The following is a 16,880-nucleotide window of genomic DNA, read 5'->3' on the forward strand; positions in this document are numbered from 1 at the left end:
AATGCAACAAATTAAAAGGAATACATTCAAAAAAGGAATTGAACGCATCATTTATGTATGAATGAAATTTTGAGAAAAATGACTGTGTATTAGTGATGTGCATTCCAGTTGTTTTAAGTGAACTGAATCTTTAGAATCAGTTCACTCAAAAGATTTGTTCAAACGAATCGTTCAATGAATTGTCCCTCCCACTGATCCTTTTTTTTTTTTTTTCTAATCAAAAATCATCCACACCCGCCCTGAGCCCCACTTTCTGTTTGGCTGTTTGGGCTGTGACGTCCCTCGGACACTCCATTAGGTACGCTGCCATTTTTAGGTGTTCCTAATAACAGGCCACTTTATTAGGAAAACGCTTAAGTGAAAAGTGCCACACCCGCCCTCACCCCCACTTTCTGATTGGCGGCTTGATCTGTGACGTCACTCGGACACTCCATTAGGTACACCGCCATTTTCAGGTGTACCTAATCACAGGCCACTTCATTAGGGAAAAATCATGGTCAAAATTTAAATGAAAGTGAAAAGTGCCACACCCAAACAACCCCCCACTTTCTGATTGGCTGGTTGAGCTGTGACGTCACACTGACACAGGTGTACCTAATCACTTCATTAGGGAAAAAGTTTAAGTGAAAGTGAAAAGTGCCACACCCGCCCTCACCCCCACTTTCTGATTGGCTGTTTGAGCTGTGACGTCACTCGGACACTCCATTAGGTACACCGCCATTTTCAGGTGTACCTAATCACAGGCCACTTCATTAGGGAAAAATCATGGTCAAAATTTAAATGAAAGTGAAAAGTGCCACACCCAAACAACCCCCCACTTTCTGATTGGCTGGTTGAGCTGTGACGTCACACTGACACAGGTGTACCTAATCACTTCATTAGGGAAAAAGTTTAAGTGAAAGTGAAAAGTGCCACACCCGCCCTCACCCCCACTTTCTGATTGGCTGTTTGAGCTGTGACGTCACTCGGACACTCCATTAGGTACACCGCCATTTTCAGGTGTACCTAATCACAGGCCACTTCATTAGGGAAAAATCATGGTCAAAATTTAAATGAAAGTGAAAAGTGCCACACCCAAACAACCCCCCACTTTCTGATTGGCTGGTTGAGCTGTGACGTCACACTGACACAGGTGTACCTAATCACTTCATTAGGGAAAAAGTTTAAGTGAAAGTGAAAAGTGCCACACCCGCCCTCACCCCCACTTTCTGATTGGCTGTTTGAGCTGTGACGTCACTCGGACACTCCATTAGGTACACCGCCATTTTCAGGTGTACCTAATCACAGGCCACTTCATTAGGGAAAAATCATGGTCAAAATTTAAATGAAAGTGAAAAGTGCCACACCCAAACAACCCCCCACTTTCTGATTGGCTGGTTGAGCTGTGACGTCACACTGACACAGGTGTACCTAATCACTTCATTAGGGAAAAAGTTTAAGTGAAAGTGAAAAGTGCCACACCCGCCCTCACCCCCACTTTCTGATTGGCTGTTTGAGCTGTGACGTCACTCGGACACTCCATTAGGTACACCGCCATTTTCAGGTGTACCTAATCACAGGCCACTTCATTAGGGAAAAATCATGGTCAAAATTTAAATGAAAGTGAAAAGTGCCACACCCAAACAACCCCCCACTTTCTGATTGGCTGGTTGAGCTGTGACGTCACACTGACACAGGTGTACCTAATCACTTCATTAGGGAAAAAGTTTAAGTGAAAGTGAAAAGTGCCACACCCGCCCTCACCCCCACTTTCTGATTGGCTGTTTGAGCTGTGACGTCACTCGGACACTCCATTAGGTACACCGCCATTTTCAGGTGTACCTAATCACAGGCCACTTCATTAGGGAAAAATCATGGTCAAAATTTAAATGAAAGTGAAAAGTGCCACACCCAAACAACCCCCCACTTTCTGATTGGCTGGTTGAGCTGTGACGTCACACTGACACAGGTGTACCTAATCACTTCATTAGGGAAAAAGTTTAAGTGAAAGTGAAAAGTGCCACACCCGCCCTCACCCCCACTTTCTGATTGGCTGTTTGAGCTGTGACGTCACTCGGACACTCCATTAGGTACACCGCCATTTTCAGGTGTACCTAATCACAGGCCACTTCATTAGGGAAAAATCATGGTCAAAATTTAAATGAAAGTGAAAAGTGCCACACCCAAACAACCCCCCACTTTCTGATTGGCTGGTTGAGCTGTGACGTCACACTGACACAGGTGTACCTAATCACTTCATTAGGGAAAAAGTTTAAGTGAAAGTGAAAAGTGCCACACCCGCCCTCACCCCCACTTTCTGATTGGCTGTTTGAGCTGTGACGTCACTCGGACACTCCATTAGGTACACCGCCATTTTCAGGTGTACCTAATCACAGGCCACTTCATTAGGGAAAAATCATGGTCAAAATTTAAATGAAAGTGAAAAGTGCCACACCCAAACAACCCCCCACTTTCTGATTGGCTGGTTGAGCTGTGACGTCACACTGACACAGGTGTACCTAATCACTTCATTAGGGAAAAAGTTTAAGTGAAAGTGAAAAGTGCCACACCCGCCCTCACCCCCACTTTCTGATTGGCTGTTTGAGCTGTGACGTCACTCGGACACTCCATTAGGTACACCGCCATTTTCAGGTGTACCTAATCACAGGCCACTTCATTAGGGAAAAATCATGGTCAAAATTTAAATGAAAGTGAAAAGTGCCACACCCAAACAACCCCCCACTTTCTGATTGGCTGGTTGAGCTGTGACGTCACACTGACACAGGTGTACCTAATCACTTCATTAGGGAAAAAGTTTAAGTGAAAGTAAAAAGTGCCACACCCGCCCTCACCCCCACTTTCTGATTGGCTGTTTGAGCTGTGACGTCACTCGGACACTCCATTAGGTACACCGCCATTTTCAGGTGTACCTAATCACAGGCCACTTCATTAGGGAAAAATCACGGTCGAAGTTTAAGTGAAAGTGAAAAGTGCCACACCCGCCCTCACCCCCACTTTCTGATTGGCTGGTTGAGCTGTGACGTCACACTGACACAGGTGTACCTAATCACTTCATTAGGGAAAAAGTTTAAGTGAAAGTGAAAAGTGCCACACCCGCCCTCACCCCCACTTTCTGATTGGCTGTTGGATCTGTGCCGTCACTCGGACACTCTATTAGGTACACCGCTATTTTCAGGTGTACCTAATCACAGGCTGCTTCATTCGGGAAAAATTATGGTCAAAGCTTAAACGAAAGTGAAAAGTGCCACACCCGCCCTCACCCCCACTTTCTGATTGGCTGTTTGATCTGTGACGTCACTTGGACACTCTATTAGGTACACCGCGGGTTTCAGGTGTACCTAATCACAAGCCACTTCATTAGGGAAAAATCATGGTCAAAGCTTAAAAAAAAGTGAAAAGTGCCACACCCGCCCTCACCCCCACTTTCCGATTGGCTGCTTAATCTGTGACGTCACTCGGACACTCCATTAGGTACACCACCATTTTCAGGTTCCTAATAACAGGCCACTTCATTAGGGAAAAAGCTTAAGTGAAAGTGAAAAGTGCCACACCCACCCTCATCCCCACTTTCAAAGTCAAAGTCCGCTTTATTGTCAATTTCTTCACATGTCAAGGCACACAAAGAGATCGAAATTAGGTTTCCCACCGTCCCACGGTGACTAGACACAGTACACAACACTCACATCAAATAGCACAAAGAGTAAAAACGAACAGACAAGAGCAACGAATAAGTAATAAGCAAATAACCCAAATAAATAAACAATAAATAAATAAATAGACAAATAAGAGCAGCAAAATGGAGCAAGCGCGCTAATAGCAGACAGCCAGATCATAGCGCAAAAGAACAGGACATCATGTAGCAGAGGGTGGAGGGAATTCAGGATCCGGACAGCTTGGAGCACGAAGCTGTCTCTGAGTCAGGTGGTGCGGGAGCGCAGGCATCTGTATCTCTTCCTAGAGGGCAGAAATACAAACAAAGAGTGAGCGGGGTGACTTTCTGATTGGCTGTTGCATCTGTGACGTTACTCGGGACTCCATTAAGTACAGCGTCATTTTCAGGTGTTCCTAATAACAGGCCACTTCATTAGGAAAAACGCTTAAGATTCACGAGTGAGTGACAGACAGCGTTGCTGTTATGCCAGCCGACACACGTTAGTTACATTGATGTTTTAATGTTGTATTTGTCGTAGTTTGTGTTTGAATAAAAGGTTGAAGAAAAAAAATCCGTTATGCCGACATTTGTTATTTTGGGGGACACCAACTCATACAAGAACGTAAAACACATACATATAAAGCAGTTAACCAAATGTCAGATTTTTATGTTTCGATTGGCGAACAAGGAATAAAACACCAGACAATTTTTAACATAAATGTTTATTAAAATAATCATAATAATCATAATAAAAGTAAATTTCAAACCAGCAATCTAATGTAAAATTGCAGTAGATATATTGGATAAACATATTTAGGCGTATATATGCATACACGTTATTTAAAAACTACAATAAGTGTTATAAAATAAAGATGACCCAAAGAGAAGCATCAACTCCCCGTTTTTTGCATCACGGCGCATCCCTTCCTGCAATAAGGTTAGCCGTTAGCTTGCATAAAAGAAGTGGTGGCTCTTTCTTTCCTTGGCAAATCGTAAATCGACATTCTGGCTTCCATAGTTCACGCCGGCCAGGAGGGAGACGCAACACGTTCGCTGACTGATCCGTTGATGCACGCGCGGGAAGGAAGGAAGGAAGGAAGGAAGGAAGGAAGGAAGGAAGGAAGGAAGGAAGGAAGGAAGGAAGGAAGGAAGGAAGGAAGGAAGGAAGGAAGGAAGGAAGGAAGGAAGGAAGGAAGGAAGGAAGGAAGGCAGTTCAACTTCACCCATTGACTCGGGAAAGTCACGATTCGTTCCCCACTGATCCGTTCGTTCTCCGATGAACTGGAAATGCAAATCACTCACTCACTCACTCGCTCGCTCGCTCGCTCACTCAACTCACTCACTCACTCACTCACTCACTCACTCACTCACTCACTCACTCACTCACTCACTCACTCACTCACTCACTCACTCACTCACTCACTCACTCACTCACTCACTCACTCACTCACAGATCCGTTCAGTTAGTGAACGGGAAATGCAATTCACGGGAAATGAGGTCATTTTCTTCTTCTTTTTGTTTTACGGCGAGGTGGCACCAGCTTTAACGTGCATTACCGACACCTAGTGGTTGAAGTCATATGAAGTGAAAAAAGAACTTCACTCATTCACTGAAAACATTCGTTCCTTTGAACGGATCGTTCACTCACGAGCCAAGACTACCATGTATGGCGAGGCTTTTTTTCGTCAATAAAAATGACCGTGTATCGTAAGGCTTTTTTGTCGGAAGAAAATGACCATGTAAGGATTTGTTTTAGTAAAAAACAAAAAAAACCCTATGCATGTAAGACATGTCAGCGGTGTGAAAGCCTTGCGATTGCACCCAACTCAGCGGACAGAAATAAATAAAGCCGGCCGGGGAGGACCATCAGCTCTGTTGACACACCCACCATGATCCTGTTGCCGCTGCAATGTGCAGGAGGGCTCACCCTCTTACGCAACATAGGTGTCTTCGCTGAGACCATCAACAGAGAAACCATCAACAGATCATACCGAGAAATAATAGAATTCATCAAAACACAATAAACAAAGTTGTTGTTTTTTTTTTCTTCAGTAAAAAAAAAGACCATGTATAAGGCCCACCACTGTCTGTATCCAAAAACAGAGGGACAAATAATGTTTTGGGGTGATTCTTTAATTGGCTGTATGTGAGAAAGTACACCTGTGCTCTCTTGTCGTACGTGTCAAACTCGCTATAGAATTGTACAAACCTTCTTGGAACACAGCTGACGGTAGGAGAAACGTCAACGTGAAATCAAATCAAAGTGCGCAAACGTTTGAGTGGTGTGCCGAGTGTGCAAAAAACAAAGCGCGGCGGCGGCGAGGTCCACGTTTGGGTCACTCGGACCAGCGACAAGGCGGCCACCGTCACCTGCATCCGGGAGACATCTGCACGCACCTCAACCCGTTAAGTGATTGACAAATCTTCAGATCACTGTTTAGAGACCTTGCTTTACTCCAAACGGTGGCAATATTTGGAGCGTTAACCTCTCAACGGTAAAGGCGCGCGAGCGCGCGTACGCGCTTTTGATTTGGCTGACTTGCTACAAAGCGGACGTCCCATTCTCACTTTATATTTGATTGACACATTAGTCCAAGAAAACAATGATCTGTAGCCCTCATGTCCTCATCCTATTGACACCACGATATCAATAGGATGAAAGTGTTTGAGTGTGTCGAGTGAAGTGTATTTGATGAAAAGCTGTTTATTCGACATCCTTGATATCCTGGATATCCAAGATATCCTTGCTAAGATATCCAAGATATTCAACTTCAGGTAGTAGACAGTTGAGGGCATGAGTAGAACGACTAGGCAACACAAGTGGAAAAACTGTCTTGGAATCTAAATGTTTTTTTTTTTTTTTTGTGTGATGATAACGTCATCACGAGGATGTGGCAAAGGCCCGCCAACACAGCAAAAAGGCAGCAAAAAGGCAGCTAAAGGAAATGTCGGCAGCGTCGGGACGGCTCAAAGGCTCTCGCACACACACGCACGTGCCGCAGCCTGAGGTTATAAATAATCAAGGTGACCATACTGACGGAGAGGCTGGAGGAGTACGCCACTTCCGGCCCGAGTGGCTCCTCCCCCACCAGAGTCCGGATGTTGTGAAGCTCACTCCTCCTCCTCTTCCTCCTCCTCCTCAGCAGCCATGACCTCAACCAGCAGCTCGGCGGTGCAGGTGGCCTCACCGAGATCGTTGACAGCCTTCACCGTGTACTTGGCGTCGTCGTCGCCCGACACCTGCGGCAGACACCCAATGTGACAAAAAAATCAGATACGGACCCAAAAATGAGACTTGAGCTGCAGTACGTCGAAAGGCCGAGTTTGGATTTTGCCACTCCCTGCTTTTCTTCTCTGTTCCTTTCTGGGGCGCGCTGAGCCGGCTGAAGGCCGTTACCTCGGAAATGACCAAGCTGCAGTTGCCGTCCTCGTCGTAGTCGATCTGGAAGTGCCTGGTCTCTTTGATGGGCTGCTCGTCCTTGTACCACACCACCTCCGGGTCGGGGTAACCTGCCGAGCCAGGGCGGCTGGGCGGTTAAGCCGGCGGCTGGCTGGCGGGCGGGCGGGCGGAAGGGCGGGTGGGCTAGGCCCTTACCTTCAATCTTGCAGTCAAAGCGTGCGGCGCTGCCCTCCACCACCTCCACGTCGCGGATGACGGCGCTGAAGCTGGGCTTGCTCTCGGCCTTCTGCTCCGGCTCCAAGCACTCCAGGAAGCGGTTGTCGTCTGAAAGGCACAGCGAGCGATCCGTTGCCGCCGCGTGTATCCGACACGTCGCTCGGCTAGCTTTACGCTCAAAGACGGAAACTAAGGATAGCGAAGCAGTGGCAGCCGGCGCCACCCCCTTTTTTGCTAGGTCTTTGGATTCAGGCGGCTTTGGAAGTCTCGTCGGCCGGCGTACCTTCGGTGGGCGAACCCCTCTTGGCGTGGAGCCCCGCCATCATGGCCATGGACGACAGTCTGCCGATGGCCTTTATGGCGTGTCCTGTTTTCTGCCACTTGCGCCTCAAGATGTACTTTTTCATCCTCTCCTTGGACAGCTTCTTGGCTTTCATGGTGTTGGTGTCCTGCTTGAGCCAGGTGTGCTCCAGACACTGGGGGCAGCTCAGACGCGCCCTGAAAACACAACTTGACACGAGCGTCCGGCCGGCCGGGACGGAAACCGCCACGAGCGACAAAACAACTGACTTCATATCCTTCTTGAGCAGCCGAGTGATGAAGTCCTTGGCGTCGTCCGAGATCTCGTCGAAGGCCTCGTCCTCAAAGTCCCACGTGGCCGAAGTCACGTTGGCCAGCGTCTCGTTGTCGTTGTCGCCCATGAAAGGCGACAGACCGCTCAGCCTGCCGGCGACGGACGCAGGGCGCTCAGCCAAGGGCCGGCCGTTGCACGCTCAGCCGACGGCCACGCCATACTCACAGAATGTAGCAGATGACGCCGATGCTCCACATGTCGGTGGGGTAACCGATGGCTTCGTAGTTGATGACTTCGGGGGCCACAAACTCGGGCGTTCCGAACAAAACTTTGAGGGTTCCCGCGTTTTCTGCAAGAGGGTGGGTGGGGTTAGGAGGCGACTCCGAGCTCGCCGGTCCCCAAGCCGGCAAGAGTCACCTAGACGCCTGGCCAGGCCAAAGTCGATGAGTTTGATCTTGCTGCCGGTCTTGTTGACGCACATGATGTTCTCGGGTTTGAGGTCCAGGTGCACGATGCCCTGCTTGTGGATGAAGCCCACCCCGTCCACGATCTGCAGCATGTACTTGATCACCTCGCGCTCCGACAGCTCAAAGTCCTCGTCGATGATGCGCTCAAACAGCTCGCCGCCGGAGATCCTGCCCGGCACAGGAAGTCTCAATCAGCCATTTTGTCAGGTCACAGTCACGAGGAACGGTCGCAGGCCCGCGCCGCCGGTCCTTTGTCGACGGGCTTTGACCCGAACTCGGTCATCAGTGAGAATAAGAAAGGCAAACAAATGGAAGAGCACTGACATCTCCAGCACCACCACAATGTCCGACTTTCCCTCGAAGGCGTCCACGCACTGGACCAGCTTGGGATGATGGAGACTGTTCATGATGCCGATCTCTTGCCGAACGTTGTCTTTGTCCTTGACCGAGTAGGCCTTGATGAATTTGCCTGCCCACACCTTCTTAGTGGCCTTCTCCACCAGCTTGAACACCTGGCCAAACTTGCCCCTGCAGACGTGCATATGGTTTGGGCACGAGTGTTTGGACATTGAGCCAAAGCGCGCACGCTTACGTTCCCAGCCTCTCCTCCACGTCGTACAGCTCCTTCACCTTCATGTCCGTTCGCACTGTCACCTGCCTGTAGTCGGGCTCCTTCTCCGAGTCTGCCGCACGGGAAAGCGCGTCAGAGCGGGAACGCCGCAAGAAGCAAAAACATCTTTTCAAATTTAAGATGGAGCATTTGTCAAATTCTGTCTTATTGTCTCCCCAAAGATGGAATACCGTCTTCGTCCTCCTCCACCTCCTCCTGGTTCTCTGTGGGCGGAAGCAAACAACACAAGGCGTTAGTCCATTTGCTGAGGTCACGCCGCACGCTTTGTCCTCACCGTCGTCATCCGCCACGGCGACCTCCTCCGACTCGGCGCTCGGCTCGCTGACGCCGTAGACGTTCTCCGCTCGGATTCGGAACTTATATCGGCGCTCCGGAAGAAGGTTCTGGAGGTGGGTGGACGGAAACGACCGTGAGACAAAGATAGTGAAGTAGACAAGGACATGTGTTGGCCACAGACGCACTTGGACGTTGTAGGATGTGCTGTTGCAGGACACAAGCGGCGTCCACTTCTGCTCCACAGAGTTGTATATCTCCAGGTGGTAGGTCTGGACGGCACTCCCGCCGTCGTAGGTGGGACCGTACCAGGACAGCGTCAGACTGGAACGTCTCACGTCCGACAGGGCCGGAACCTTTGCGGGCGGGTCCGGCTTGTCTGGAGGACGGAGGACATTTTTCACACATCTGGCGCTGCTTCTTTGCCAACTAAAGGTGTGAGCAAGTTAGCGTCGTTGGGAGATGTCTTTTCTTGGACACATGCGCGCGAGAGAGAGAGAGGCTGGCATGCCAAGGCCAAGGCCAAGGCCAAGGCCAAGGCCAAGGCTGAGCTGACAGGACACGTGAGCGAGCAGGCGAGCGAGCGGTGCGGTCGGTCGGTCCTCCGCTGCCATAAAAGGCATCCGCAGTGCCTTCACGTTTCCCCCAAACAAAGATGGGTCAATCCATGCCGACCCAGCCGACCACCTTGGCGTAGTAAGCCGAGACGTGCCCCTCGCGCAAAGGCTCGGAAGGCACAGACGCTCGACGTGCTAACAGGGACACGGGCCAAGAAGTAGATGTGGCTTAGGACAAAGGTTTGCTTCCAATTCTACAAGGAATCTAATGTCACGCCCGAAAGAAATGAGGTTAGCGGAAGGTCAAAATGTGTGTGGTGAGAAATGAGAAATCCAAATCAGCCATTTTGTCGTTGACTTCAAACGCTTTGCGAGAGTGCGATCAATCACGTGCTGGAACAAACGCTAATGTTCACGCTAAAGCCAAGAGGCTAATCGCTCACCCACGATGGTGAGGTTGAGCGCGGCCTGCCGGAGGCCATATTGGTTCCTCAGCTCCACCGTGTAGCATCCGCAGTGCTCCTGCTGTCCACTGGCGATGGTCAGCAGGCTGCTGCCGTCCGTACTGAAGATGGACGTCCCCGCTGCGCCTTCCTGGATCTGGCCAAACGTGACGCATGTTCAAAGGCGTGTCACCTCGGCAGTGTGACGACGCACAACCTCACCGGTTTCCTGAACTTGAGCCACGTGCAGCTGATGGGCGGGGCTCCGGAGAACTTGCAGAGGATCTCCACCTTCTCCCCCGCCAGGATTTTCATGTCCTCCGGGAACTGAACGATGTGAGGAGGCAGCGCTGCACGCAAGCACGAAAGCAAGCAAGCACACATCAGTAGCCTCGCCTGCTGTGTGTGTGCGCGTGTGCGCGCGCGCGTACGCGTCACCTTGCTTGGTAGGTGTCTTGGCTGGAGGCTTCTTTATTCGAGCTTCACCTGAGAAGACAAACACACACACGCATGTGCGCACTGTCTGTCTATCACGTGGCATCCCGTGGCGCGCACCTTCTCGCTCTTCTTCGCTTAGCACGCTCTATCGAGCAACTCGTATCTTGAATCCTTTTTGACGAGAGCAAGTAGACGGCATAGAGACACGCGTGCGTGGGTGGGTGCGTGCGTGTGAGAGAAAGATGTGTGCGTGTGTTTGCATGTTTGTGAGTCTGTGGGACCCACTCTTCGTATTTGTGCGCGCGAGGTCGAGAAATGTGTGTGCGCCAGCAGCGTTCGCTGTCTGCATGTCCTTATTGGGACAAAAAGTGCGGCCTGGCCTGGCCTGGCCTGGCCTGGCCTGGCCTGGCCTGGCCTGGCCTAGCCTGGCCTAGCTTCTTCTTTTTCCAGCGTGCATCCATCGTTCTCTCGCTTCTCGCCATCCTCGACTCTTCTTCCGACGGCTCAATTAGCTCAACTTACTCTCGGAGGTGGCCGCCGTCTTTTTCTTGTTGGACTCCTTGTCAGCCCCAGACTTTTCCGGAGGATCTGCCGCCACGGAAGCATTCAAACACTTCAATGTGAAAAATCAAAGATGTCATTTGCGAGCGCGCCGCCTCCACTTACGACCGAAGAGCTTGTCATTGTGAGCTCGCACATTTCCGACAATGCTGTGTAGAAATCCCGAAACAAATTTGTGCGGCGGCGGCGGAGGCTTGTGCGCGATAGTTTTCTCTGCGCTCTCCGATCAAATTGAAATATGGGGAAAGCGCCGGCCGCCACCGCCTGCAGAAGGAGGCTCGCTGAATTCCATCATGAAGCCAAAGCGCTCTTTTGGGCTTTTTGTTGTGTATCGGTACAACTCGTTGCGTTGAGCGTTGTTTTTCAAGGCGACGTAGGGCTGATCCAAAGGTTCGGAGAGGCGAGCAAGTGGAGGCGCAGGCGCCACGTGACCTCTGAACGCCGGCTTTCTTACCGTCCACCAGAACCAAACAAGAACATTCGGCCCGGCCTGCCGAGTTCTCCACCTTGCATTTGTACTCGCCTTCGTCCTCGGGCAGTGCCTTGTCGATGCTCAGGGAGCACACGCCGCCTGTCGCACGCACGACACAGGGAGAAAAGAAAACATTCTCACGCAATTCACGTTCAGCCTTTCTGATGAAAAAGCGAGATGCCGAGCGCTGCCATGTTGGGGCTCTCCTGAAAAGTGATCATTTGACGACCCGATGCCTGCGTACGTCACTTGGATGAAAATGAATCAATACACTGGTCACTCGAGTGGCACCCCTGAACCTTGCTCCCGTTTGTGCGTGCATGTGCGTGTGCTGACCTTGGTTCTTGACCACGATGAACTTGGAGGCTTTGATAAGTTTTCCGTCAAGCGTCCAGCTTGCGTCGACGTCATCGCAGGCCGGGTCCAGTCGGCACTGCAGATGCAGGCGCTGGCCGTCCAGAACCGTCACGTTGCCCAGCTTCTCGGTGAAGCGCGGCGACTTGGCGTCGCCGCCATCCTTCAGGCAGTTGTTGACCACCTCGCCGCCATCTCCGTTCTTGTCCACGCCGCCTGTCTTCTTGTCGTCGAGGGCAGTGAGCGCGTTCTTCTTGGCGGGCGCCTGGGGCGAGCCGGCGGCCTTGTTGGCGGCGCCGCCGCCCTTCTTACCCAGCACGGCGCGGAAGTCCACCTGCGCGGCGGCGCCGCTGGCCGCCTTGCGCTGCTCGTCCTCCATCTTGGCCTTGACCCCCTTCAAGTTGGCCTTAAAATCCATGGCGGTCAGGCGGCACCCTCCTTCCTTGTCCGTCTCCTCCACGCTCGGTGGGCGGGCGTGGAGCTGCTACCCGCAGCCTTGTGGTGCGCCTCCTGAGCTCCTCCTTGTCCTGCTCCCAGCTTGGCCTCCTGCTGCTTGTTCAGGTGTTTCTTCCGTCCCTGGCTTGGCTTGTGGCCAATGGTGGCGGATTGAGCCTTCTTCTAATTTGTTTCTGCTGGGTCCTTTTGCTTTTTTACCTCCTTCCTTCCTTCCTTCCCTCCCTCCCTCCCTCCCTGTTTGGCCCACTGCCACCGGCTGCGTGCTCGTCCGTCTTCTTCCGCTTCCACTTCTCCGAGTCCCTGGTGTGGTTGGTGTTCAGGTGTGGGTCACTTTGCCAGCGCGTGTCCCTCCTGGTTCTCCTGCTCCCCCCTGCCCGCACGCGCCCCGTCCTTCTTGTTTTTTTTTTTTCTTCTTTTGGTTTCCTCCTGGCTGGCCGCATGGGCTTTGTGCCACTTTTGCTCTGCCAGTCCTTGTCTTTCTCCTTTTTCTTTCTTCTGGTTGGTGTTCAGGTGCTCGTGCTGCCCGTCAGGCCTCCTGCCACCGTGGACTGACTCTGCTGCCTCCTCCTCCTCCTCCTCCTCCTCCTCCTCCTCGGCGGATGGAGCGAGCGGGAGAGTAAACAGCTGGGTTAAAGCCCCTGTCCTGGAAGAGTAGCGCTGCCCCCCGCCCCCTGCATCTGGGGCGCCGAGGGGAGGAGGGGGGGCTGGGGGTCTTACATCACATCAAGTGAGCGGCGTGGCCAAATAAGGTCATGGAGTCTGAAGACCGGCGAAACCGACTTGCCTTTTCTGCGTTCCCACGGAACGCCGCACTGGGCAGGAAGTGGTCTGGCGCTCTTTTCAGGGCCCGCGTCAATCAAAGGTAACACTGATCGCATGGCACACCTGAAGAGGGGGCGTAAAGGAAGCCTCGGAAGAGACCGACGGCTCGATGGTCCGATTAGCAATCTTTAAGGGGGCGGCATGATGGATGGGGGCTGGAAAAAGAAGCCAGTACATGAAAACAAGCAAACGGACTTCAGTCAGTATGTGAGTGACAGACTGAATGTACGTCACGCTGATTGGATGTGAGGAAGCCCCGGGCCAATCGGCTGCCGGAGCGGCAAGTTCGCACACTCATCCAAACGGAACATCCCGTTAAATAGGCACGCGCGCGCGCGCGCGCACAAGCACCGGGCTCTGTGTCAGACGTCGGAGTGAAAAGGAAACCCAAACTCCTTATATGGTCAAGAGCAGCCAGGACACACTCGCACAAACACACGTCCAGGAAATGACCCCGCCCCGCCCCGAATTCAAAGGAAGACGGCTTTTCAACAAATCTGTAAAATACTCATAAACACAGAACAAAACCCTCATAAACAGACCAAGTGTGTGTGTGTGCGCGCGTTGTCTGCGGGTGGGAGGAGGAGGGGGGTGCAAGTGAAGGGGGGGGGGGAAGTATTTCCTGTTTCGAGACAAATTTCCAAATCAAATGTGCAGGATGTCGTGTGCATGATTTGCAAGTGCAGCATCTTGCAGCAAGGCCGACCACTCAAGTCCTTCTGTCCTTAACTTGTCTGAAAGTGTCCTCATTGTGTCTTCACTTCATCTTGAAATGTCCTCACAAGGACTGCACAAAGACACGCATTCCCACTTCATGCCCTTCTTGGGTGGACTTGAGCTTTTTACTGTGTACGTGTGTGTGTGTGTGTGTGTGTGTGTGTGTGTGTGTGTGTGTGTGTGTGTGTGTGTGTGAGCAGCATGTTTTGTCTTTATAAGGCCTCCTGCTCTCGCATGAGTTCCACGCTCCTTGGTCTTGAGCGCACGTGGGCATTCCTGGATGTGCGCCTGGCGCCGTCGACTGGACGCTTTGGTTACTACATGCTTCACAAACAGACGGGAAGCATCCGATTGTGCTCAGGCGCGCTCGCATACACTAATGCCATGCACGCACGCACGCACGCACTCATGCACGCACGCACGCACGCACGCACGCACGCACGCACGCACGCACGCACGCACGCGCGCGCACACACACACACACACACACACACACACACACACACACACACACACACACACACACGCGCGCGCAGACACACACACACACACACACACACACACACGCGCGCGCGCACACACACAGAGCATACGTCTTGACCTGGATGTTCAGAGCGGTCGCAATGCAAAAAAAAAATCCCATGGCATCCAATCTTGGAGCACATAGACCCCGGACGGATTTGAATAAAATCAGACCGGTCAAAAAATTCAAAACGTCACCAATGACATAGAGGCAAAAAAAAAACAGCCAGCGGGGAGCCTGAAATGTCATGAAAAGATGTCGTTGCGGGATGTTTTCCATAATCGTTCACTGGCCATGAAAATGGAGCCTCACGTGACAGGCGTTGAAAAAAGACACGCACACACTCCAGCTGTGCTGCTGTGCTGACAATCACGCTTTATTCAATCAATCAATCAGTTAATCAATCAAGTTCCAGGAGGCTGCGGAAAAACAAACACACACTAAAATGAAGAGGAGGAAGTTCTCCCTCGGGTCGGGCCGCCACCGCCGCACGTGATGGCGTTTTGTGGGTCGGTCAATGGGCAGGCCGGCCGGCCCTTTCTCTCCACACTAACACGCTGCAGGCCTCCGTTGAAAAGAACAAAAAGAAAAGAAACAAGCAAAAACGTGCTCAGGGAGTGCAGGCCGCTCGCACTGTGAGCGTGTCATCAAAAACGGCGGTACGACATCTTCCGTCGCGGCGCGAGAGCCGTCGGCGCTGCTTACGTGAGGGTGGACGCAAAGAGCGCTCGGGACCTCGCTCACGCGGGCTGTTTTTTTTGGTCTTTTTTTTTTCCAGTCTAGGGTCGAGTAAACGTCGACAGGGAGACGCTCTACCTGCCGAGGCAATCTTAGACATCGACGCGAGTTGCGTCGAGGCGCGGTTTGGAGTTTGTGCCTTTAGCAGGGTATTCGCTCCGCTCCGGGAACTTTCTCCTGTTAAAGGCTATTTTGGTTTCCTCGTTTCACTTCATATGAACTGTCATCAATAACGATGATGCATAGCACACATTCCTCGTAACCGTCACATCCGGCTATATACATTATGTACACGTCACTGCAAAAGTGTCATCGCGTTGGAAAACACATGGAGTGGTAATACTCCACTTTGTCACGGTCGGTACAAAAAGAGTTCCTATTTACAAGTGGAGTCCAATCCTGAAGGGGAAAGGGAAGTGGCTGGGGTTGGGGTTGGGGACGCTTTATCGTCTTCTTTTTTACAGGGATCGAATGCTGATGCGAACGCTGGCCGTGTCGCATCCCAGCTCGTTGGACAGTTTGAGGGTGTACGTTCCTGCGTCTTCTTCCCGCACGCCGGCGATGATGAGGGTGGTCAGGTCCTCGCCCGTCTCCACGTGGAAGCGGCCCCCCGGCGACGAGCGGATCTTCTGCCCGCCGCGGGACCACTCCACGTGGCTGGCGTCGCCCGAGAAGGCGCAGGCCACCGTCAGGACCTTGCCGGCCTCGATGCTGATGTCCTCGGGCACCGCCTCGATTCTGGGAGCGGCGGCGGAACCTGAAACGGGTTAGGCTGACTCAGTGTACAAAGCTGACCTTCATTGTTGAATTTCACACATTCGCTGCCGTGGACGGCAAAGATGCTAATTGGATGTCAACACGGTGCATCTTGCACGCAAGCAAAAGGTTGTTACAGCCTTTGCTTGTTTTGCACCGCTATGACGGCTTCCCGTTCACAATCTCAAGGGACCGCTCGAGTCTATAAGGCGCATTTTCAGTTTTAGCGAGCGAGCGAGCGAGCGAGCGGGTGGTTCCAGAAGGCCTTCACCGTGCAAATCAACTCTGTGCCATTGCTACAGCAACAAAAAACAAAGAGGGAACGTCAATCCTACCGAGAGCCCTGAAGGAGGATCCGGTCAGGTGCGAGCTCATTCCCGTGACGCTGCTTGAGCTCGCGGCATAGGACTCGGAGGCCATAGAGGACACACTGGACATGGACATGGTCTCAAACTTCATTTCGGCCGCCATGCTGCCAAAGGAGCTGGACTCCATCATGGAGGACATCATGGCTCTCTGGGCGGAAGATGAGGACGAGGAGAAGGAAGACGACGACTCCTCCACTGTGCGAGTTGCTGTCCTCGTGGCCATGGAGGAGCTGGATGAGGATGCCTCCTTGAAACTCGTCACGTTGGATCCTGTTGACAGTCCACAAGGAAAAGTTAACATGCAGTACATCTTAACATCCAGGAGAGCCCAGAATAGGAAATGCCCCTCAAATAAAATGGATACATTTCAGAAATCAAAATCTGATTTGGATAGAATTTGTTTCACTTCAAGAAAAAGCAAATGACGGTGACATTGTGGTGTTTGCTGGCCAATTAATTTC

General features: G+C 51.8%; 2 protein-coding genes across 2 annotated transcripts in view; both read right to left on the bottom strand.

Annotated features, from left to right (window-relative positions):
* Window positions 1–5,770: 5,770 nt before the first annotated feature.
* Window positions 5,771–13,462, bottom strand: mylkb (myosin light chain kinase b). Its single transcript, XM_085919771.1, has 18 exons — window positions 12,022–13,462; window positions 11,668–11,784; window positions 11,175–11,240; window positions 10,653–10,700; window positions 10,437–10,564; window positions 10,215–10,371; window positions 9,403–9,593; window positions 9,216–9,324; window positions 9,112–9,144; window positions 8,903–8,993; window positions 8,635–8,838; window positions 8,261–8,478; window positions 8,069–8,192; window positions 7,840–7,992; window positions 7,553–7,767; window positions 7,249–7,377; window positions 7,051–7,163; window positions 5,771–6,893 (listed from the first exon to the last, which is right to left on the bottom strand). Exons 1-18 carry the CDS (start codon window positions 12,455–12,457, stop codon window positions 6,765–6,767), a joined length of 2,661 nt encoding a protein of 886 aa, XP_085775897.1. The 5' UTR covers window positions 12,458–13,462; the 3' UTR covers window positions 5,771–6,764.
* A 1,450-nt stretch (window positions 13,463–14,912) lies between these two features.
* Window positions 14,913–16,880, bottom strand: part of ttn.2 (titin, tandem duplicate 2) — a 160,289-nt gene continuing 158,321 nt past the window's right edge. Inside the window, exons 251-252 of the mRNA XM_085919768.1 lie at window positions 16,387–16,689; window positions 14,913–16,052 (exon numbers count right to left, since the gene is read on the bottom strand). Coding sequence (XP_085775894.1) covers window positions 15,754–16,052; window positions 16,387–16,689 — 602 coding nt within the window. The 3' untranslated portion in view covers window positions 14,913–15,753. The remainder of the gene's footprint in view (window positions 16,053–16,386; window positions 16,690–16,880) is intronic.

This window comes from Syngnathus leptorhynchus, chromosome 9, assembly GCF_054491065.1.
Source record: "Syngnathus leptorhynchus isolate UIUO chromosome 9, UIUO_Slep, whole genome shotgun sequence".
Lineage (NCBI taxonomy): Eukaryota > Metazoa > Chordata > Actinopteri > Syngnathiformes > Syngnathidae > Syngnathus > Syngnathus leptorhynchus.